We start from the raw sequence: 23,951 nt of genomic DNA on the forward strand, positions 1-23,951 counted from the left end.
ATTAATAATTCAATATATTCTATCATATTCAATCTTTCAAACATAACATAATTAACTATAATTTCAAAATTAACATAATTAACTATATTTCAAAAATAACATAATTAACTATAGTATTTTGGTATCTTAAGCTTAATCATCCTGTATTGATAGACACTTAGGTGGTTTGGACTTATTTTTTCCTATTATAGACAAGGCTGAAATAAACATTTACATCTCTTTGTACACAAATGCCAGTATTTCTAAAAAAAACCTATAAATTAGTTTTTGTAAAAACCTAGAAATGAGTTAATAAATACATGCAAGATACTTACAGCAGTGCTAGCACAGAGTAACACATTATTTTTATCACTACAGATTGAACTTCCAGATGGAACGTGATAGCTTTTCCTTGCTGTCTTTAGTGACAAGGATCCTAACAATTGTACCTAACTGCTATGCTACAGTAGAGGCCGCTTTCTAGAGTTTAGATCAAGGCAGAAAGTTGTAAACACAATCAGTCACAGATTATGTCCCTGAAAACATCCATCTGCTGCTGACATGACTAGCTCTACAAATCAGTTTTCAAAAAACTTGCGTTTGCTCCGTGCGCTGGTGAGTTACAAGAACAGAACTGCTGGAAATCACCGGTTGCGGACTACAGGGGAAAGAGCGCAGCCACATGTTCAAGTGCGTGCGGCTGTTCTATCTGCATCCGCCTGGGCAGACCACTTGGTGGAGTGACTGGGGAGAAGGTTCAGGACGTGTCTTTCCCAGTGACAATTTGTGTCACAAGTTTAGGAGTGTGCTTTACCAGACGTTGCCACTTTCTTCCACCATCTCTAACTCTTCCCCAGGCGTGCTTGCATCTGTCTAGCACTTTAAATCACATTTACCTCTAAATTCCTGGGCGGAGTGAAGGGGACAAGGAGAGAGGAAGAGGACTATCTGTCCACCGTCTCTGGTCTCAAAGGGGCAGAGTAGTTAAACTTAATTCACACTGCAAACAAACCAGTTTTCAACAGCTTTTAACTTCCTGTCTCTTTCGATTTTCTCCTGTTTTGCTCCATTTTTAAGGGACTCGGGTAACCGCCCTCCTTTCTCTGCCTTCCTCCCCCGCCGCTCCTCGGGTCAGGGCAAAGGTAGCACTGCTGAGGAAGAGCATTTTTAGGAGAGTGGCGTGGTCAACAAGCCACAAGCGGGCGGGCTTCGCGACAGCTCCGTGGGGGCGACGGGGTTGGGAGAGGGAGCGCCCGTCCCGCCTATCTCTCCCCGGTCCTGCGTCGCAAGCTCCGCGGGCTGAGGAATCCCAACGCCGAGGACAGTGGACTAGGCGCCGGAGACTCCAAAGCCCTCAGCGACTTCCCCGCCCCACAGCCCCACCCATTAGCACGCAGCCTCCCCCAGAGCCCACAGGAGACACCTTCGTCCCCGCCCCTCCACAGGTCACCTCCCTCCACGCCCCTTTCCCTTGGCCCCGGCAGCCGGCAGGCAGGGAAGTGTCGTAAAGCCAGGCCTAGGAAACTTTACCCGGGGTAACAGCCGAGGCGCTTTACGGCGACGGCGGCTGAGTGTGAACCTTGGCGGCGGTGGAGGCGGCCGCGGCGGCGGAGGCGGCGGCTGAGGAGGAAGAGGAGTGGCGGCAGTGGCGGCGGGGACCTGTACGGGGTGAGCCTCGCGGAGGGGACAGGGAGGGGCCGGGGGTGACAGGGCCAGCGGATGGGTGCGGGCGGACGGGGACGGTGGCCGGCTGAACAGCTGGGCGGCGCTGAAGGGCGGGGGGGGGCGCGGAATTGGGGGGGGCTGCTCCGTGAGGGACGGTTTCTGCCTTTGTTTCCCCCCCCTCCACCTTCGCCGCCCCCCCCCACCCCCCCGCCCGACGCCCTCCCTGCTCCGCGCTCGTCCGCGGGGTCTCATGGCCTCCCCTCTCGGTCTGTGTCGCCTCTAGGATGGCGGAGGTACCGCCTGGGCCTAGCAGCCTCCTCCCACCACCAGCACCTCCGGCCTCGGCGGCGGCCGAGCCCCGATGTCCCTTCCCGGCGGGGGCCGCCCTCGCCTGCTGCAGCGAGGACGAGGAGGACGACGAGGAGCACGAAGGCGGCGGCGGCGGCAGGAGCCCGGCGGGCGGCGAGGCGACGGCGGCGGCCAAGGGGCGTCCGTGCCTCCGCTGCCCTCAGCCGCCGCAGGAGCAGCAGCAGCTCAACGGATTGATCAGCCCCGAACTGCGGCACCTCCGGGCGGCCGCCTCTCTCAAGAGCAAGGTTTTGAGCGCGGCCGAGGCGGCCACGACCACGGCCACCCCCGACGGGGGGCCCAGAGCGACTGCAACAAAAGGAGCTGGGGTACACTCGGGCGAGAGCCCCCCTCACTGCCTCCCCAATAATGGAAGAACTGCGCTCCCCATCCCGGCGGAGGCAGTGGCGGCGAGCGATCCTGCGGCGGCCCGCAATGGACTGGCGGAGGGCACCGAGCAGGAGGAGGAGGAAGATGAGCAGGTGCGGCTGCTGTCTTCATCCCTGACCGCCGGCTGCAGTTTAAGAAGCCCCTCAGGCCGGGAGGTTGAGCCTGGGGAGGATCGGACGATACGTTATGTCCGATATGAATCCGAGCTACAAATGCCCGATATCATGAGACTGATCACCAAAGATCTGTCTGAACCCTACTCCATTTATACCTATAGATATTTTATCCACAACTGGCCACAGCTGTGCTTCTTGGTAAGTGGATGGAATGCAAAGAGGGTGAACGCAGCAGAGAGATCCAGGCCGTGCAGGGCAGGGAGTGTGAGGGCTGAGAGTGGCAGTGGATGTATACTTCTGCGTTTCATAGTACGTTACATGATGTAAAGTGCGTGTCCACACTCCTAGTTTTTTAATGAAACTGTTTTGAAGGTAAGACTTCTTGATCTGGCTTAACTTGGTACTTATGTAAATGCAACAAGCCTGTATGATGCATGTTGGGGGTCTTCGATTCTGTTTATATTAGCTTATAATCATGTTTAACCGTCTTTAATTACCCTCCCTCATCCTCAAAGCACTTTGCAATCATTTAATTTGAACATGGTTCTGTTCGGATACAGGCTTTATTAATCTCTCAATTACAGCCGTAATCAGGGAAGAGTGTATGCATAAACATGTTTTGGTGAACATGATTGTCAGTAAACTTGCTGTGGCCACATTGGGGAATTAAATCTTACAAGCGTTTTCTGTAATTATGGAGATTGTTTCCTTTTACTTCGACAGGACAATTCAGGACAATTAGCAGTTGTAGCCAGCCTGCTTTCTGGTGCTAGATTGTAGAAGGCACTACTAACACTTCTGGTGGCTGAAAGACCCTGAAGCTCGAACAAAATACCGTTTTGTGGAATGTAGGAAACTTAAGTGTGAAACTGTTACTAATCTCATTTTTTCCTTTAAGAAACTGATCATCCATATACGTACATATTAATAGTGACACAGGCTGTGTAAAGCACAGTTGACAGAATTTTTTGATTTCCATGTAAGTGAAAAAGATTTGGCTATGAAACAAGCTAAATAGTTTTCTTGTTTTTTTTTTTTAATTTATGTAGTACTGGCCATACCAATAGTTTCTTCCCAAAAATATTGACCAATTTTATTCTGAAACCTTTCACTTAAATAGTAACTGGAGGTATGTTTTGTATCGTGTCCTCACAAGCATTTTATTTCTTGAATTTCACCGAAGAAAGGCAACATGCTTTTAAGACATGTTTTTTGCTATGTAAAGGGAGAAGCTACTACTATTTATGTTTTAGCATTGACGTAATTGCACTTAGCACTTCGTTGCACATCCCCCCAAGATGTTATGACAGTTCTTTAGAAATCCATCTTTCTGATTCTGATTCTGTATGTTGGTGGTAATCTAAAAATATAACCTCAGAATTGTAGATAATGGTAGTTCTGCTGTTTTCTATGTTCACTTTGCTAAACTTCAATTTAGTATATTTGTTTAAACTGTAGGAACTATCTTATATTCTACAAAACTGCTCTTACAGGATTCTAACCATTGTATCAACATAGAAGTTCTAAGACATGCCTATGTCAGTGAATATGGGGATGATTTTATAGCACTATATATGTGTCGTTAAATGCCACTGTAATTGCTAAAAATTGTAGATTGATTTAATTGTAAATTTACCGACAAAAGTATATGACTGAGTCAAACCTTAAATTGAAATATGTATTTCTATTAATTACAGAAAATAGTTGTATATATAATATTTAGTCAGCTTTGAAAAAAAAAAAAATATTTAGTCAGCTTTGGGTTCTGATATTACCTGGACCTCTCTCAACTTGTCTTCCATTTTCGACTCTGATAAACCTAATATTAAACTTTAGTTTTGATTTTACGTAGACTCCTTCCAGTTCGCCAGCTAATTTGTACTTTAGTTCTTAATAGTTTGTTTAATATTAAATTCTGAATATCTGGAAATTGAGATATGTACAAGTGGTTGACATCTAAGATTTATTAGCGCAAGTATGTATCTGGAGATATGGAACAGAAAACAATAGTTAATCAGAGGCCACTTAGAATTGGGACCTTTATGTTGGCGTTTAAAAAATTTGAATTTCCTCTAAGAACAATTTAAAATAAATATAAGTGTGTATGTTTATTTTAAATCATATCATTTTAGAACTCTAACGGGTCTTAAATATAATCTAGCTCAACTTCATTTTTTTTTTTTAATGAAAAAAAATTAAGGACCCGAGTGACTTAAAAAATGTTTAAATCTTCAGATATTTAGGGGTGCCTGGCTGGCTCAGTCCATGGAGCATGCGACTCTTTTTTTGTTTTTTAATGTTGATTTTTGAGGGAGAGAGAGAAAGTGCGAGCGAGCCAGCAGGGAGGGGCAGAGAGAAGGAGACAGAGAATCCCAAGCAGGCTCCATGCTGTCAACACAGAGCCTGATATGGGGCTCTAATTTACAATTCATGAGATCAAGACCTGAGCTGAAATCAAGAGTCGAATGCTTAACCAACTAAGCCACCCAGGTGCCCCATAGCATGCTGCTGTTGACCTCAGGGTAGTGAGTTTGAGCCCCAAGTTGGATATAGGGATTACTTAAAAATAAAATCTTAAAAAAAAAAAAAAAAAGCTTCAGATATTTAGTGGCAGAGAGGTAAAGTTAGAACTTTACCTGACCTCTCATTATGGAAATAAGTAAGAATCTGAAAAATGACATACCCTTGATCTTCAGGGAAGATCATTGTGTCCCCAAGTTAAATTGTCCTGGCAAACATCAATAATCTCAAGAGATTAAAAACCTCCAAAATGTTTTTGGTTTCTATATATAACCTGTAATGGATCAAATGGAATGTATGAGGTTGAACCTTCCGTAGAAAATTGCCAGCACTTGACCAAACCTGACTAACAAAAATGACAGTTTCTTATGGCTCTTCTAATAATTGTAACAGATGTGATAGTAGAGTACTATACAAATGGGAGACCCTGTCAATTTTTCTGTTCTTAACTAATATATCTTTGCCATTTTTGAGTTCATGGTATTTTTATCTTTTAGTGCCTTTTTGAACTTCTTAAACTTATTACCAGTGATGTACTATAGTATTTCTGTTTATTCTAAATTTAACTTTCTGGCTTCCTCTGTTTTCCTATGTATAGCATTCTGGAATTTGGGAATTTCTATTTCATACAACTTGTAGTTTTCAAGTTTTGTAGATTGACAAGCAATTGGCCTTGTAGAGTTAAGTCTTAATCTTGCCAAGATTTTTTCAGTTCCCATCCTTGAAAAAGGAACACATTTAATAGTATGACTTCCAAATATATGTGGAGAAGCTTTTATTTGGAAAAATTGATAAGCAGTTTAGTAATTCTTACATATTCATCAGCAGTTTCTCAGGAAAAAATAGCAGGGTAGGCCTTCCTCACTATGAATATCTTATTAGTAAGAGTACATTATATATTGGGCTTTTATTTTTTTGTAATTTTTAAAAAAATTTTTTTAACATTTTTTACTTGTTTTTGAGAGACAGAGCATGAATGGGGGAAGGGCAGAGAGAGAGGAAGACAGAGAATCTGAAGCATGCTCCAGACTCTGAGCTGTCAGCACAGAGCCTGACGTGGGGCCCGAACCCATGAGCCATGAGATCATGACCCGAGTGGAAGTTGGACGCTTAACTGACTGAGCCACCCAGGTGCCACATTGGGCTTTTATTTTTTTACGATGAGTACCACTTGATTTTTGCTCCTACATATTCTTAATTAGGAAGAGTCAATCTAGTCCAAGCATGAACTGATAAAATACTTTGTTCGCCTTTTACTACCTTGGTCAAAAGAAGATTTGTTTGAAATTCCTATCCAATTTGGAAGTATTGTCCAAATGTATTGTGTCTAGTGGTTTTGATTCTTTCTTCTTTGAGATGGTTTATTGTGAAATGTAGCTGTCCTACAGTTTTATATCATAGATTTATATAGATTTCCGTTTTCCCTAATTTACAACCTTAGGTCACAAAGTTTTTTAATGTGGGGTGCCTGGGTATGGCTCTGTCATTTAAATGTCCTACTCTTGATCTCAGGATCGTGAGTTTGGGCCCCACGTTGGGCTCCATGCTGTGCGTGAAGCCTACTTAAAAAAGTTTTAAAATGTACTTTTGGGCCTAACATGTATGTACATACATGTATACACAACCACATATATTTGAGATGAGTTATTTTAAAATCAGAAAATGCTGTCAGAGTTGTTCAACCAGGCCACTTTTGTGTGTATTTCAGCTATTATTTCATAAAGAAATTTTAAGTTTTTATTTATTTATTTATTTATTTTGAGAGAGAGTAGAGTGTGAGTGAGAGCTGGGTAGGGCGAGAGAGAGAGAGAGAGAGAGAGAGAGAGAGAGAGAATCCCAAGCAGGCTCTGCACTCTGAGTGCAGAGCCTGACGCTGGGCTCAAACTCACCAACTGCGAGAACATGACGTGAGCCAAAATCAAGAGTCAGACGCTTTACTGACTAAGCCACCGAGGTGCCCCAGAAATTTTAGTTTTTGAAAACAGCTTTTACAGAACCAGATTGATTTATTGTGAATGAAAATGGAAATAACAGTTTTAGAGGTTTATTGTCCAAGATAGTTTTGGATTGTGTGATAAAACAGAAATGAATTAAGTGGATTATTCAATTTAATATCCCTTCAAAAGGATTTTTCTGACCTAGTTCAGGTTTGTGTGAAATGGATTGGAATTATCTAAAAGATTTTTCTCACAGTTTAAAAAAGTCTTTTTAATCATTTTACAGAATGATGAATTAAATGTCACATCAAAATTAAGTTAAAATTAAGTGTAAAATGGGCTTTTAAATTTTTTAAACCAATTCCTGGTTTTTGCTGTTGAAATAGTTTCTTCTGGGAATTTTATTTTATTAAGAGATAATTTGAAGTTTTCATATTTTTTAAATGAGTGCTCTTTAGAGCAAACAAATATTTCTAACTAGCTGACACATTATTAAACAATTAAAGCTATTGCCCTATTGATATTTACCAGAATACAGTATTACTAGAACTTTTCATCAGTGACAGAACTTTTGAAAAACTTATTTTCAATGGTAACACTGGAAATCTTAATAAAAATGGGGGATTATTAGCATTTGTTCAGCATTTAACCTTTAATATTCTGGAAAGACATAAATTTTTATTAAAGTAGCTCCGTAAAATTAAAGCTTTCACTTTAATATGAAGCTCTGGTTTTAAGTTCTAGATATTCTTTGAGCTTTGTGATAATGACATTGTCGGGAGTGACTAGACCATTGAATATCTAGTCTTTGTAGTCCTTCACTAACAAAAACCCTTGGGGAGGATCCAAGGAATACCTTAATAACCATCTTTTTTTGTGAAAGTCGTTTGCATTTTTTTGTCTTTGTTTTTGTTTTTTTTCCTGCTCAAAATCGAACCCTACTGTCAGGTAGTATAAATATTAGGTGTTCTGTCCTTCACTAAAACTTTGTTAGAATTACATTTAAGTTTATAGTACTTTGATAAGTTTCACAGTATTTTATACCCTAATGAAGAGACATTTTCTTTCTTTCTTTTGAAGAGACATTTTCTTAAAAAAATTACTTTCACGTATTTCTCCCCAAATCTTAAATATGTAGGTCTTTATTGCAAATAATTATAAGCACCTCTTATAAAGTACTTGAGTATTAACTTTGTGGAAATCTTGCTTTTTTCCCCCCAGGCTTTGATAATGAGCATAAGACATTTATGCCCTAAACAGTGTTGAAAGATTTTAAAACTGGAACTTCTGAAGGAGTTCTGGGATTTAGATTTCTGAAACTTCTGTGATTGCTCTGTTACTAGAATTCTTCTCTCTTCTTTCCTCAAAAATGCTGACCAGTGGTTGGTTGCTGTTTCCCTGGGTAATTGTGCGGTACCTGACGGCAATGTATTCTTCATAACTGTTTGTTTATTTTTAAGGCCATGGTAGGGGAGGAGTGTGTAGGTGCCATCGTTTGCAAGTTGGATATGCACAAAAAGATGTTCCGCAGAGGTTATATAGCCATGTTAGCCGTGGATTCCAAGTACAGGAGAAATGGCATTGGTAAGGAAAATATTATGTCACTAAAAGAATGCATAAGTTATTTTCATTTTTGTTTTTTGAAGCAAAAGACTTAAATGTAAATGTATAGAAATGAGAAAGAAGCTAAGGGGAGAAAATTAAGGTTATTTTTATTTCAAAATATTTTCAAAATGTTCCTAAAATGAATTGTTTTCTTTATTAATGTTTTGTTTGAGAAATTATCTTTCTAATAAGTAACAGGTGAATCAGTTTTTACTTCCAGACATTTTTTTGATCCCATTCAAAATGCTTTGCATTGTACTACGTACTGCAGCTCTTAATAGCATTTTGGGGCACTTGATCACAGCCCTCTAGGAGCTGTCTATACTTGGGTTAAGTGGAGCTCAAGGAAAAATTAAGGAGAAATTGTTACCATTATTTAGTTCTAGTCCTCAAACATTATATTAGCAATTCAGGGAGGACCAGGAGAATTGTTTCTTACTATTCCCAAATTCATCTCTTTCTTGGGTCTACTTTTCCTGGCATTTTCAGTCAATCTTATACTTATGATTTATAATGGTCATTAGAATCATGTGGGTGGTTTAAAAACAAATGTTTCGGTCTCTCTTCCTGAGAATGTTGTGTGTCCTGTTAGAAGTAGGACTGAAGTGTCCCCAGCTGACTGTGATATAAGCCTGGTTAAGAACTACTGTCCTAGTGTCTAGGACCTACTGGCTCTTTGTTCGGGATGGGGGATTGAGCACTTGTCAGAGCATGTCAAATCCTGGGATCTAGTGAAGCTAAGTAAGTATTTGTGAAAGAAGAATTGATGCCTATTCCGGTATTTAATTACTAGCAGTTTGTCACTTGTAGTTTGTGGTTGTTGTTGTTTCAAATACGAGTAGTATTGTCCAATTTAAGAGTTTCATACAGTCTGAGAGGTCATGAGAAATCATTGTGAGTATGCTGACTTAATACATTAGATTTAACCAACTTATTTTTTTACAGTGTTAGAGTTTACTGCTGGGGTTTTTAATGAATTGGACCTGTTATAGTGATGCATTGAAAAGAGCTGATAAGAGCTCATGGCAAATGGTAGGCAATTATCTGTCTAGTTCAGAGGGCAGAAACTGGTGGCTTGAGGATTGCATCCTGACCTTCAGACATTTTGTTTGGCCCATGTAATGTGTTCTTGCTCATGTACATGGTTTGAAAATGAAGAGATTTCCTAACAATTTGGTTTTCTTAGAATCAGATTTGTCAGTTTTTTCCCTTTAATGTACCACGTGTATCTGACCCTAAACCAGGATACATTTAGCTAGACATTTACAGAGACCCCACTGGCATCATTTGGGAATGCCCGGACTCACTGGAAGGTTTGTAGGAACCAACCCAGTGTCTTGGGTCCACTCTGGGCCACAGCAGTTTCTGGTGTGATCTTTGGCAAGATTGGCCCAAGGGTCTTGTAGCTTCTGGCTAGTTCAAGGATTTCCTGGGCTGTTCTGGCCGTACCATATCTTGCCTTTTTCTTTTTTCCCTTTTCTCTTACTTTCAAACAGAAGAGCACAAACTCCTGCTTGGAGCAAATAATTACACCTGAGAAAAAGAGATGCCTAAGGAGCTATGTCTTTTAAGAGGGAACTTATATTACTATATGTAGGTTTGTTGGGCTCTCAGTTTAAATCTGAATTTTTTCTCACTTAAGATAGTCTGTTGTCTGCGTTCAAGGTAGAACCCAGCATTTGATATTTCTGTGCTTATAAATACGATAATTTAGGTATCCTTAAGCAACTAAATTTTCCTTCATTAATACTCAGATCTATATTCTAGGTACTAACTTGGTTAAGAAAGCTATATATGCCATGGTTGAAGGAGACTGTGATGAGGTAAGTCTTTCTAAATGTTTAAAACCTTTTTTCCTAGTCTGTATTTTATCAGTTTGGTTTTTAAATAAATATCCCACAATAAATTGTATTGCAAATTTCATTGCAAACTATTATTATAACATTGTAGCTTGTGGTGAAAAGCACTTGAGTTTTGACCTAGAACAAATTCTAAGATGATAATGGGAGCTAAAATTTGTTCTTTGTCAAAACATAAAGGTGAAATCTTAGACATTTTCAGTAAATAATTGGTATTCAGAGGAATTGGTATTCAGAGGATTTGTTATCAGTTAAGTCATTTAAGGTGGCTCTTATTACATATCTTACTGTAATTTCCTTACATATTGGCCTTAGTTTCTCTCTAAATAACTTTTTTTTTTGTTTAATCTATGGGCCAACTGTCAGTTCATATGAAAGACATTTCATGTTTGAAAAAAAAAAAAAAAATCAGCATTAGCTAATGGTAAGGCTAAGGAGAAAAAAAGACAACCACTTTTAAAATTAGACCTGTCTATGTTTTAACCTAAGAGCATCTTTTCTGTTTAGCTTGTTTGTACAGCCTAACCACAGGTATAAATTTTTTGGTATCCTACAGCACTGTGCCATACACATGGTGAGTGCTCCATAACTAATGGTGATGGTTGGGAATGTTACAATTTACTGTTTCAGGTGGAAGAGAATAAGTATAAACTAGAGAAGTGTAGATGTTTTTAATATAGCAATGGTGACTATGAAGGAACAAAGTTGTATGATGCTAGTAACTTTATGAACGTTACAAGGGACAGTTGTCTTTGTTATTAGAGGGCAAATGTGCCTTAGAGAGTTCTCAAAATACTTGAAATTAGGTAATTTTTCCTCAAAAGTTTGTAACTTGTTTTGATAATTTTTTAAGGTGGGTTTTTTTCTATACAAAATTTATACACACTCATTAACCATTATATGTATGTGTATATTTGGGGGTGCAAAGTCCCTTCACTGTCCTCACACTCTTCAATGCTTTGTTCTTCTTTCCACTTATAGCTACTGTTAAACTTTAAATATGTATCCTCACATTCTAATCATACATCTTAGCTGTGTAATAGTTTTTCTTTATACAAACGAAACCATAATTATTATTCTGCAATAATTACTTTTTTCATTTAACAGTGTCTCGTGAACGTGTCTCCATGTCAGAATACAGAGATTTACCCTAGACTATTCTCATGCTCCTTGTTCACATTAGTTTGTATTCCGACAGGCCACACTAAAGAATGGTTGTATGAGTAGGCCTACAGATACATTGGGTAGCACGGAGGAAGTCATCCTGAGATATCAGGGCATTCAGTGTTATTTCAAATAAAATGATTCACATACAGTGGAGGATCTCCTATAATTCACAGCTATTAATATCAAGAAGTAAAAGATGCAGTGACCCTGACCATTTTAATGTAACTAAAATTTGCAGAAGAGGATTGGACTGCATATGTTGATCTGTTTGGACCGTAGTCACACTGGTGTAGCTCATCAGGAAGAGAAGTCAAGCTTCATAAAAGTTGCTGAAGAATTTGGAGAAATCTTTGGGTTGATAAGACCATGTTTTGATCCTCTACTGCTCCTGAATAGAGTGGTTTCCAGTGAGCAGGGATGTTATAAACAAGGAGTATTATGTTCCTTATAGCTATGCGTTTTGTGAGTTATCCTAGTCACTACCTGCGAGACAGGGTGTGTGCCTTACCTTAACTGAGCAAATGTTTAAATGGTATTGGTGTTTCTTTGAAAGTTCTGGGGAATGATACGGAGATTTGGGTTATATTGTTTTAGTCCCAAAGTTAGGTCCTAAATTAGTGATACGTTTTATGGTAGAAATACTCTTTTCATTGTGGGCCTGAAGATCTTGTTCTGAATTTTCTTCTGAAGCAATGAGTTTTACTTAATATTAATCTGAAACGGGGATAGTTCCATGAACTTACGTTTTTGCAGTTTGAATTACTCTGCCTTTGAATTAAAGAACTCTTCCATGTTTTTTGTTTTGTTTTGTTTTGTTTTTAACTCTTCCATGTTTTAAACAAAATTTAGTGTGTCCCATATTGTTCAGATAAAGGATTTGCTCTATGCAGGGTTAGAATTTTGTTTACTTCTTATAAGGCTTTCAGTCTCCCTTTCATTGAGTTTTAAACTATATAAGCAACAATTCTATCCCCCTCTCTCTTCTAATTCTTGGTAGTTAATTTGTGTTTGTTGGTTCCACTTCCTTTTATTACCATTTCATCCCATTTGGTTTGGTTTCTTCCCCCTCCAATCCATTGTAACTACTTTCTCACTGATGTGTTTGCTAGGCCTGGTAGCTTTTTGGCCCTCCTACTTGTTAAACTACTTCTGAGTGTTTAAGACCCAATACAATAACAATTTTTTTAAGTTTTCCTTAATCCTTCTGGACAGAATCAATTGTGTAGTTTCTGTGGTTTTCTTAACGTTTCTTTTTGTAAAATTTACTTCACTGAAATTTACTTGTTCAGAGTCTGCCTTAGCCACTGTGGAGAGCAGAGATGCCTTTTCTTGTTTACTGCTGTATTCTTAGTACTTAGTGTGGCATTTGCGATAGAGTATGATGGTTGACCAATTAGTTCTGTGCCACCAGCATCTTCTCTGTACCTCTTTTTTTTTTTAATGTACTTGTGAATTTCGACTTGCATAATTGTTAACTTGTCTTTCTCTTTGAGCTTTCTATAAGCTTTCTGGGAAGAGCAGTTATCTTATTTTTGTACATAGTAAAATTTTTTGAAGTATCTACAGGGAGGGGTGCCTAGGTGGCTCAGTCGGTTTGGTGTTTGGCTTCCGCTCAGGTCATGATCTCACAGTTCATGAGTTCAAGCCCCGCATTGGGCTCTGTGCTGACAGCTCAGAGCCTCGAGCCTGCTTCGGATTCTGTGTCTCCCTCTTTCTCTGCCCCTTACCCACTCACACTCTGTCTCTCTCTCTCTCAAAAATAAATAAACATTAAAAATTTAAAAAAAAAGTATCTACAGCATTATTAATCAGTTAAAGTACCTTTTGGTAAAAAAAAATCGCACATAAAAACAGTCATATATAATTCATTGTTCTGAGGAAAACTGAAATTTTAATTCTCTAAGGATACAGTGACCAATTTTGAAGTAACCAACATGTAATTTTACTTTTATTAAGTTAGGCCAACCTTCCTTTCTTTACAAGTGTTAAGGAGTTTTGACAAATTATCAGAAATACATTTGAAAAGGGATTTAAATTACATTTTCTACTACTTAGGTTGTACTGTTTTTTTTTATTATTATTCTTATAAAGATAGAAATGTTTAAATCTATGCACCTGTAAAGAAAGTGATATTTGGAAATCTCTGTGAAGCCTTACCATGCACATCCAGTCAATTTTTACTTTCTCTTCTATTTGTAGAATTTGTGACCTTGAGCTGAGTTTATATTGCTCTTGGTTGCTCTTGTCATTTTTAAAATAATTTCACAGCATATTAAACCAAAGTTAGTAATCACAGAGTTGAAATGTAGATCATGTTTTTGTTCAAATAATAATGAAAGACTCTCCTGATCTAATAGATATTTTCATTTTGCCTTACTATGACTTTCCTAACTTTTTATGTCAGAATTAGACATGTTAAAACAGCATAACTAAAAGATGTTTTTCATTTGCTGTATATTTGGAGCTGTCTAAAAAATTATAGCATTAAAAAAAGAAACAAGGGGATTTGTTGCTTCATGAATGAGAAATGCATTACCCATATTACTGATCTGGCTTGAATTTGGTTACACCCACACATGCTCTTGCTGCCATACTGGTGGCTACTAGGACAAGCATCTTGGCTTTGTGTATTACATTAGGGGAAATAGTAAGAAAAATACACACAAATAGCATGAATGAGTTTTCTAAGATGTCTTATTTATTTACTTAGAGAGCACGTGCATGCACGCATGGAGAGGCAGAAGGATAGGGGGAGAGAGAATCCTAAGCAGGCTCCATATCCAGCATAGACCTCAGTGTGGGGTTCCTTCTCACCACTGAGATCGTGGCCTGAGCTGAAATCAGTCAGACAGATGCTTAACTGACTGAGCCGCTCAGACACCCCTAGAATGTTATTTTTAAAGTAGGATTCGTATATCTAAAATAACCCACACAGTGACTGTTTACTTTTATGTGCTTTTTTCCTGAAATAAATTAGAATGGGGTGATTGGTCAGCATGATGAACAGTGCTTTACCTTTAATCTATAGATGTCCTTTTGAAGTCTTCATCTCTGGGAATTTAAATTTCAGAAATTTTTTTTAGATTTAAAGTATGATTGCTGTGATGTCAATACTCAGAATTAACTCCTATATGATGAGAATACACCACATTTCTTGAGTTTAAATGTGCTCTATGTGACCTTTAAACATTTTTAGTTGACCAGCATCTTCCCATTTCCTCTGGGATCCACCATTCTACTTTCTGCTTTTATGAGTTTATTTTAGTTTCTACATATAAGTGATATCCTGCAGTATTTTTCTATGTCTGATATGTTTCACTTAGCATTATGTCCTCCAGGTTCATCCATGTTGCCACAATGGTAGGATTTCTTTAAGGCTGAAAAATATTCCATTGTTTGTATATGCTCCTTTTCTTTATCCATTCATTTGTTGACAGACATTGGACATATAGGTTATTTCCATATTTTGGCTGTTGTGATAATGCTGTGATAAACATGGGAGTATATATTTGATACTAAGTACCTATTTGAGGTCCTGATTTTGATTCCTTTGGATATATACCCAGAAGTGGGATTGCTGGATCACACAGTAGTTCTATTTTTAATTTTTTGAGGAACCTCCGTACTGTTTTCCATGATGGCTGTACCAATTTACATTCCTACCAACAGTGGTCTAATTTAGCATAACCAGTAATCTGTTACATAGTAACAAAATACATATGGTATTTAGTTATGTATAAATATATATCAGGTATTTTTATTATTTTTTGATAATGTACGAAGGTGACTTTTAAGCTTTCTATGTTTAACAATTATATGTTGAACATTTTTAGTTTTGCCGGAAATCTATTTTGGCTATCAAACAGAGGCTGCTAGGTAAAGAACAGAGTAAAATGGAGTTATTTAAACTATAAGGATTTTTTGATCGAGTAGTCTGTCCTAATTAAAGAACTGGGTATGAGAATCCTGGGTTCTAGATTCATCTTCTGTCACTTAGTAGTTGTGTGATTGTAGGCAAGTCATTTAACTTTTTATAGTCTTTCTCTTTGTGTATGCAATGTGGTAGTAATTCTGATCTTAAAGGAATGTTATGAAGAACAATAAAGTTTATTCAGCAGTGTCAGTATAAGGTCTATGAAGTGCCAGATGATAAGCTAGTGTTTAGGTTCTAACAGTGAACAGCTTGCCCTCTCTCCAGCAGTTCCAGCCTAAAATATTAAAAAAGGCTTTCTAAACTGTAATAGTTTGGCTTATCCTGACAGTGGTTTGTTGCTAAGAGAATCCGTGGAACTTCACTGTAATCTTTTTTTTCTGTTAAGTAGAATTCAACTTTGCCAAGTTTCTTTGGGACCAAAATAACCTCATTATCCTTTGGCTTCCTATGTAATACTCCCATGATGTGGACTAAACGAATAGTTTCATACTGAGTTTTCATTGTAAACCCAGATTCTCTTTTAACTTAAGAGAATTTAAGTGATTAAGTATTAAAAAGTTACTTTTTTCTGACATTTCCTATTTTGTCAGATGATCTCTTTATTGACAGAATGTGAGTGTACCGAGACTGTCCTTTGGTTTTAAATAAGGTCAGCCCTTTGTATAATTCCATGTCTGTGTAATTGGGCTGTATTTCACTCATCTGCTAGGATGCCAACAAAGGCGAATTCAACTCTTTACCACACCTCAAGTGTGTATTTATGTAGCCATAGTTAGCCTCAGATGTGTCTTAATATTTTCAGTTGCCAAATACTAATGAACATGGACTTAGGTCCCCTTCATTGTGTCGTAAGTAGGTTAGATCTCCATTGCCACTTTGGTTTACTCTGGGGAAACAATCAGGGGGAGGCACAGAAGAGTGGATATTATAAGGTCTAGTTCAGATATGGAGTCTGGTCTGTTTTTGCACTACTGGTGGCCTTGAGTTTCATTCATTTGTTAATTGGAGAAAAATCGTATCTATTTCATAGGATATTTATGAAAATAACATCACAAATGGATATAAAATGACAATGCATATAAATGCTTTACATAGCATTTAGTAAGCCATCAGTAAATATTAGCTTAAAGAAAACAAACAAACCTGTCACTCCTTTTTCTGTGAAATCAAGTTCCAAGTTTTGAGTTGTACTTCTATTGCTTCACATATTGTTTTGATGTAACATTTTAGCTGTAATTAGGTGGAGGCCTAAAACAGAGTTCTAGGAGTTACCCAAGAGATTTGTTCAAAATTGAAAACCTGTATTGATCAGACTGGACTGTCCCAGACTGGAAGATGGTATACATTACTAAAAAATAAATTTCCATATTTTTTTTTTTTTTAATTTTTTTTTTTTTTTTTTAATGTTTTTTATTTATTTTTGGGACAGAGAGAGACAGAGCATGAACGGGGGAGGGGCAGAGACAGAGGGAGACACAGAATCGGAAGCAGGCTCCAGGCTCTGAGCCATCAGCCCAGAGCCCGACGCGGGGCTCGAACTCACGGACCGCGAGATCGTGACCTGGCTGAAGTCGGACGCTTAACCGACTGCGCCACCCAGGCGCCCCTAAATTTCCATATTTTTAAGAGTAGAGAAAAATTGTTGACTTTTATTCTTATCTTAAACCAGCTTGTTTGCTGTACAACATTTCTTTAAATGTTCTTCCTAGGGGGGTGCCTAGGTGGCTCAGTCAGCTAAGCATCTGATTCTTGATTTTGGCCTAGGTCATGATCTCAAAATTTGTGAGATCAACCCTGCATTAGGTTCTGTGCTGACAGTGCACAGAACTGTCTGTCTGTCTGTCTGTCTCTCTTTCAGAATAAACTTAAAAAGAAATAAGACAAATGTTCCTTCCTAGGAACATTTTCTCTTTATCCTGAATTATTAATTACCTGTTTTTAGATCTTTTAAAATTTAAGATTTAGCATGTGATTTGCTCAGTTGCCTTAAGATGATGCTTTCTCTTTAAGTCCTTTGGTCATTTAAAAGTTTAATAATACTTTTGTTTAATATTTAAGTAATGTGTGTAATATAATGAAAGGTGCTAAGGATGCATATAATTAACATATCTGAGAGCCTTCTATTTGGCAGGCAGTGTTAGGTATACAGGAAATGGCTGTGAAGGAGGTATACATGATCCTGCCCTTGTTGGGCTCATCAGCTAGGAGAGATGACATGTTCATCAAATGTTGAATGAGGTCAGCGGGGTAGTATAAAAAGAAAGGGATAATCCATCCAGTCTGGAAGTAACAAGCTAAGGCCAAAAGCAAAGAGGACAGGAAGAGCATCCCTCCAGACAGAAAACAATTTATGTGAAAGATCTAAGGTGGGAAAGATCAAGGTGGGTTCCAGAAACTGAAAGTTTAGTGTTGATCATTGGAGAACCAGGGGGTAGACCTAAAGCAAAGTTGGTGAGGTAGGTAGATGCCATAATTTGAGGGCCTTTTAAGTTTGTTTAGATTATCTTTATTTATTTTTTAAACTTTTTTTTAAGTTTATTTATTTTGAAAGAGAGAAAGAGTGTGGGAGGGGCAAAGAGAGGGGGGGGAGAGAAAGAATCCCAAGCAGGCTCAGCACAGAGCCTGATGTGGGTTCAGTCTCATGAATTGTGAAATCACAATTTCACGTGATCATGACTGTCAATGACTGACATGCCTGATCATGGCTGTCAATGTGGAGCCTGATGCAGGGCTCTGTCTCGCAAACCATGAGATAATGACTTGAGCTGAAATCAAGAGTCGGATGCTTAACTGACTGAGCTATCCAGGTGCCCCTAGATTATCTATAATTTGTGAACTTTATCTTGAGGACAAAAGGGAGTCAGTAAGTGGTTCTAAACAGAGGTTAACAAGAACATCATTCTACTTAAAGAAAATGGGAGACTTTTTGAGTTAGGAGTATCGTGTAATTACAGTGAAAGTTGATGCCAGCCTTGGACTACAGTGGTATGAGTAGGGATAGAAGGAAAAGAGGTTATTTGAGAAATTTAAGAGAGAAGAGAAATAGTGGTTGGATGTATATGGGGGGGGGGCGTGGGTAGAGAGGAAAGAAGCTCAATAGTGACTCCTAGGTTTTCAGGTTTGAGGCATTGTTACTGATATGTGGAATTGAGGAGGAGTTGATCATGAGTTCAGTTTTGGATATGATGAAGTACATTTTCTTCTCTATTATTTACATCTACTTGAATAGTTGTCAAATGTTTTGGTAGCTTGTGATAGAAAGTGACTCATAGGCTTCACTTGGACCCTTGTTTAATTATACTTTGCCCTTTTTGTCTCATTTCAAACACCTGAGGGTTATGACATCCCAACAGTAACTGTGGCTCACTTTGTTGACAATTCTCAATGAGGTAGGTTGAGAATCAATAGAAAGGCAAATAGAGCTGTGTATATAAAAGGTAGGAGGATGGGATAGAGGAAGGTAGAAATAAATTAATAATAATAATAAAAGAAAATCACACAATGTTCAAAAAGTGTCAGTTCTTCATTGTCAGGGCCTTTGTTCAGTAATACTAAAAACAACTCAGAAGTTAATATTTTATGTGTTCTTCTGTTTGGTGTTGATGTCCATAATGTATAGTCCATGGTTTCAGACTGTTGTTTTCCAACTAGCATCATCAGCATCAATTGGCAATTTTTTTTAAATATAAATTCTTGGGCCCCACCCCAAATCTACTCAGAAACTCCAGAGGAGGGTGTCTACAATCCAGTTAACTAATGTTTGGGTAGCTTTGGTCTAGGATTGGCAAACTTTCTCTGCAAAGAGCCTAATGGGTAAATATTTTAGACTTTGCAGACTATAGATCTCTGTTGCAACTGTTCAACTCTGCCTTGTATTGAAAAAGGAGTCATGGACATCATGTAAACAAATGGCCATGGTTGTGTTCCAATAAAGCTTTATTGACAGAAACAAGCAATAGACACATTTAGCTCCAGGGCCGTAATTTGCAGATTCTGGTCTAGATTCTAGACAAATAGGGTAGTTGTTGCCAGGATAAATGACGACAAATTAATGAAAATATAGGAGTAAGGAGTTGGAGGTCAAATTGTATTTTCTTAAAGTTTGTATTGTTGATTTTTTTTCTTTTCTTCATCTTTTTGTCACACTACTTTTCTCCACGGGGAAATAATTCATCTTTGGTTTAGTATAAAATGTATATTCTCATTGCTAAAAATTCCAAACATCACAAAAATCAATAGAACAGAAAATGTCCACATTCCTACCTCCTCTTGCCCCAAGAGAAAATTACTACTACGATGACCATTTTCTGGGTTCTTTCTTTACATCATTAACATTTGTTGTTTTCATCAATCTTAAAACCGATATGGAATGTTTTTCTTAAATATTTGATGTTTACTTTGTGATTTGTCGACTTAAGAAAATTATAAGCTAATTTCAAATATATAAAATTATAACTTAGTTTTCTCATATTTTTTTTGAAGGTTGTTTTGGAAACAGAAATAACGAATAAGTCTGCTTTGAAACTTTATGAAAATCTTGGTTTTGTTCGAGATAAGAGGCTGTTCAGATACTATTTAAATGGAGTTGATGCACTGCGACTTAAATTGTGGCTGCGTTGAGAAACTGATACCAAGGAACAACTTTCCAACCACGCAGAATCGACCTTTGCATGCAATGCAATTTGTACAGAATTGCTTTGCAGGTGGATTTAGTAATTTCCATGCAGCTCTTACCTGTCAGTGTCTCATTGAGTGTCGCACAATATTTGTTGCACTTTGGCATGGCGCATTTGTTCTGAATTAAAAGAGATTGTTTTAAAGAGTTCTTTTGGTACCAGCAAGATGTGCCAGTTGATAGCCAAGATTTGTTTGTTCATTTGCAAAGTCTGCTGACAATGTTATTTACACAGTGATCATTTTGTCACAGAACCAGTAAGTGGAACATGATTTTTGTTCCTAAAAAAGCCAATGTAGATTGTAAAAATCTCTAAGTATACTAACATTTCACATGAAACCTGCCATAGTTTTCTGAAGGGGGTGGGGGAAAAGCTTCAATTTTAGGTTTTATTTTTTCAATATTAAATTTTCCATTCTTGGATATTGGTACCTCAGTGATTAGTGAATGAAAAAAAATGTTATGTAGGGTTGGGTGTGTCTTACAATGAGTAAAGATAACAATTAAATTGCGTCTGCCAGTGCCTGTGTAGATAAGTATATTTGTCTTCATCTCTAGTTTTTGAATGCATGCTCTCTTTTCCTTTTCTTTCAGGCCTTTGCAAGCAAACTTGTTTTTATTTAAATTCTAAATTTGATAATAAATTATTTCAGATTTTTATAATTTGGATACTTTTTTCCAGGTGAGTGACAGAGTGGTTTACTGTAAAGTCCCTTCTTTCCTTACAGTAAGAAGTTGAATCTACTTGGAAAATCTTTGAGAAATGACTCAAAAGGGATGAGAAAAGTTGATGGAGCCGGGAATTGCTGGGTTTTGGATGCACTTTTTTTTTTTTTTTTTGAGAGTGAGGGAATTTTTGGAAAAGAATAGAAAATTAATGTAAATCGGTATGATTTTATTTAATCAAAATTATTGCTAAGCTGTGAAGAACAGCTTTTACAAAGTAGCTGGAACTTTTTTCCCACTTGATTTGGATTCACATTGCTTCCATTTCTTAAAATGTTTCACTTTTGGTTCTTGGTCTTGGAAATAAATTTGAAGGTTCATTGTATCCATTTTAAACTGATTTTATTTTCTTTTCACTTATTTAAGCAAATTCTTGGGGAAGCTTTGCTTAGTTTCCAGAAAAACAAAAGGGAAAATTGGAATATTTTTTTGGAGTGAGTTTTATGGGTTTTCTTAATAGTTATCACCATGTTCAGTTACATTGTATTTTGGTCAATCTGTGCAGTGTAACAAATTTATAAATTAATTGCTTTCAACTGAGTCAGGAAACCTGTGATGGATAATTTAACTGGAAAACCTAGGTACCCATAAAAAAAAAAAAAAAAGATTGATTCTCTGTGAAAAATGTTTTGTAGGAATCTATGTTGTTTTTTCTTTAATTTGGATATGCTTTACTTCTGTTCTAGGATTTGGTTTGAATTTTATTTTATGGCTATAATTACTGTATTTTTAAAAACCCTACCTCCATTAACAGTTGGTAAAAGCCCCCTTTCAGGAAAGTTTGTTGCCTTTTTTTTTTTTTTTTTTTTAAAGGAAAGCTGCTCCTTGCTCAGTGCAGTGTCTTGAAAGTGAACATGGTAACAAGTATTTTAAAAATAAAGATACACAGATTTGGTGAAAATAAAATCTTCCTGCTGGTGGGATCATTTATAGTTCCTCATTTTTAAAGTCAACTTTTTCTTTCATTTTATATTGCTCTTGAAAGTTTAATGGGTAGAGTACTGATTGCGTTAAAATATAACGATCGCTCAATACTCAGCTTTCCAGCTGACTGTTTTGAGTATGTCTTTGATCAAATGTCATTTGGGCTCTAGCATTTAGAGGAATGCCAATCATAGTGATGCCATATCTGTTGATATGGAGGGAACTGAACTAAAAGGGTTATCAAATTTTATCTCACCACTTTATATTTGACTTGCTGATTCATTAGTAATGATTGCTGATGAACATACGTTTGCTTGACTCCCTAATGGGGACAGTTCTAAAGTAGATAGATACATGCTAGATTTTCATTTCAGCCATTATGTTTTGGTGGGTTGTCAATGAAACCATCTCTACTGACCTTTTCTCCCAGAATTGACCAGGTTTCGCTGAACTGACTGGGTGTTTGTAAACGTGACCTTAACCATGTGGCTAAAAAGTCAGATGGTTGCCGTATTGTTCAGCCTGGTGTATGTTGAACAGAAATGTCTACCTTATGTCTTTAATTGGGTCTACAAAAATTGTTTACTTAAGTAGACTAAAATTTTAATGTCTAGCATGATAACCCAGCATCAAAACTAAGTCTCCATTCCAGTTGAAGCAGCATCAAACATTCATTTACTTTTTGATATTGGGCTTTCATCTTTCTTATATAATCTTAAAACAATCTCATTAAAATTGATAGCGTGAGTTCACTTGGCTAAAACTGAGCAAGATTGGTGCAACTTTCTTTTAACGGGGTGCTGCCTCTTAAAGACTGACTGTACTATCCACTGACACTGGTTTGGCAGTTCGTACTGCTGAACATTTTATACATGCTACCATGAAGCTATATATGTTAGTATTGAAGAAGCTAACGGGTATGCTACCATTTTTTGATGTGTGGACTGATTGTAATTTCCCTTACATTAGGATGAAACTATTCTAGGGGAGTCCACAGATCAGAAACCAGACAGTAGTTTTTGAAGTTGAAGCCAACAAAATTAAAAAAGTAAAATTATTTAAAAATTGGTTTTTTTACCCTCCCTACTTACTGAGTCAATTACCCTCCCTACTTGCTTGACAAATCTGTGTAAAGGAGTTTGTTTGTCACATGTTTTAACTTTACCTTGCCCTGTGTTATGGTATTGGCTGACATGTATAAGACTGGATGTGTATATTTATTATGGTGTCTAAAAATCATGAAGTTCATCACTTTCCAGGAGCATAGATAAAAGCAAATTGGTAGTGCATCAGAGTTACTTTTCAGTGCACCATGACATCACTAAAATGAGTGCTATAATGTTACAGGGCTTTCAGGTTTGTAAAAACATAACCATAAATTATATTGACGTCAGATATGAGTTGAGTATCTATAAAATATCACGTGTATTTCAAAATATTGGACTGCTGTTTGATGACTGGATATTGCTGCATAATTTTCTTCTATTGTCCCATATCCTTTTGGAGAGAGAGATTTAATGGGATTTGAAATGTGCAAGCTGTCTAAATAAGATGCAGTCAAATAAAGTTGGTTAAGTTGTGTTTGCATTTTTCTTTTAGATACAGCTGTGTGCATTTTATGATTGAGTTGTTCTGCTTTTACCTACTAAGAAAAAAAAAAAAAGCAATCTATTCAGCTCCCCACTTCGTGCTTCCCATACAAGAATTATTTGGAAGAAGTGATATATAATTATTATCTACTTTGTGTTCTGACAAAGTAAATTTGAAAATAACATGAACTTGATTTTCCTAAAAGTATTCAAAGTTAGTCCACTCAGATATCAGATATCAATACAAATGAGAGCATTTTTGCATGCCTAAAACCGAAACTTGGTTTTTTGTCCTTGTTTGGTAGCAATTCCTAAGACTGTTTTTATTTTAATTTACTATTTTGTTGTTGTTGTTGTTGTTTGTACTTAAGTAATGTCCCCCCCCCCCCCCGCCCCGCCCCCTTGCTAAGACACCAAAGTAAAATAGAGCAATATCTGGGCTATTTGCCCCATTCTCATGAGAAGCTTTAAATGGTAGTTATGCATGCTTTTATATTTGAAGATTTATGGATATTAG

General features: G+C 37.5%; 1 protein-coding gene across 1 annotated transcript; it reads left to right on the forward strand.

The window, feature by feature from the left end:
- Nucleotides 1–1,517: 1,517 nt before the first annotated feature.
- NAA30 (N-alpha-acetyltransferase 30, NatC catalytic subunit) lies at nt 1,518–23,432 on the forward strand. Its single transcript, XM_058739156.1, has 5 exons — nt 1,518–1,647; nt 1,928–2,696; nt 8,416–8,539; nt 10,328–10,383; nt 20,003–23,432. Exons 2-5 carry the CDS (start codon nt 1,929–1,931, stop codon nt 20,138–20,140), a joined length of 1,086 nt encoding a protein of 361 aa, XP_058595139.1. The 5' UTR covers nt 1,518–1,647; nt 1,928; the 3' UTR covers nt 20,141–23,432.
- Nucleotides 23,433–23,951: the final 519 nt, after the last annotated feature.

The sequence above is a fragment of the Neofelis nebulosa genome, chromosome 7 (assembly GCF_028018385.1).
Source record: "Neofelis nebulosa isolate mNeoNeb1 chromosome 7, mNeoNeb1.pri, whole genome shotgun sequence".
Classification (NCBI taxonomy): domain Eukaryota; kingdom Metazoa; phylum Chordata; class Mammalia; order Carnivora; family Felidae; genus Neofelis; species Neofelis nebulosa.

What these genes read in the sequence shown, in the direction of transcription:
- NAA30 (XM_058739156.1), top strand. Translation starts at nt 1,929, where the DNA reads ATGGCGGAGGTACCGCCTGGGCCTAGCAGCCTCCTCCCACCACCAGCA. An exon ending in GTACAGGAGAAATGGCATTG is followed by an intron (nt 8,540 to 10,327) that starts GTAAGGAAAATA and finishes TCTATATTCTAG; the next exon opens with GTACTAACTTGGTTAAGAAA. An exon ending in TTGAAGGAGACTGTGATGAG is followed by an intron (nt 10,384 to 20,002) that starts GTAAGTCTTTCT and finishes TTTTTTTTGAAG; the next exon opens with GTTGTTTTGGAAACAGAAAT.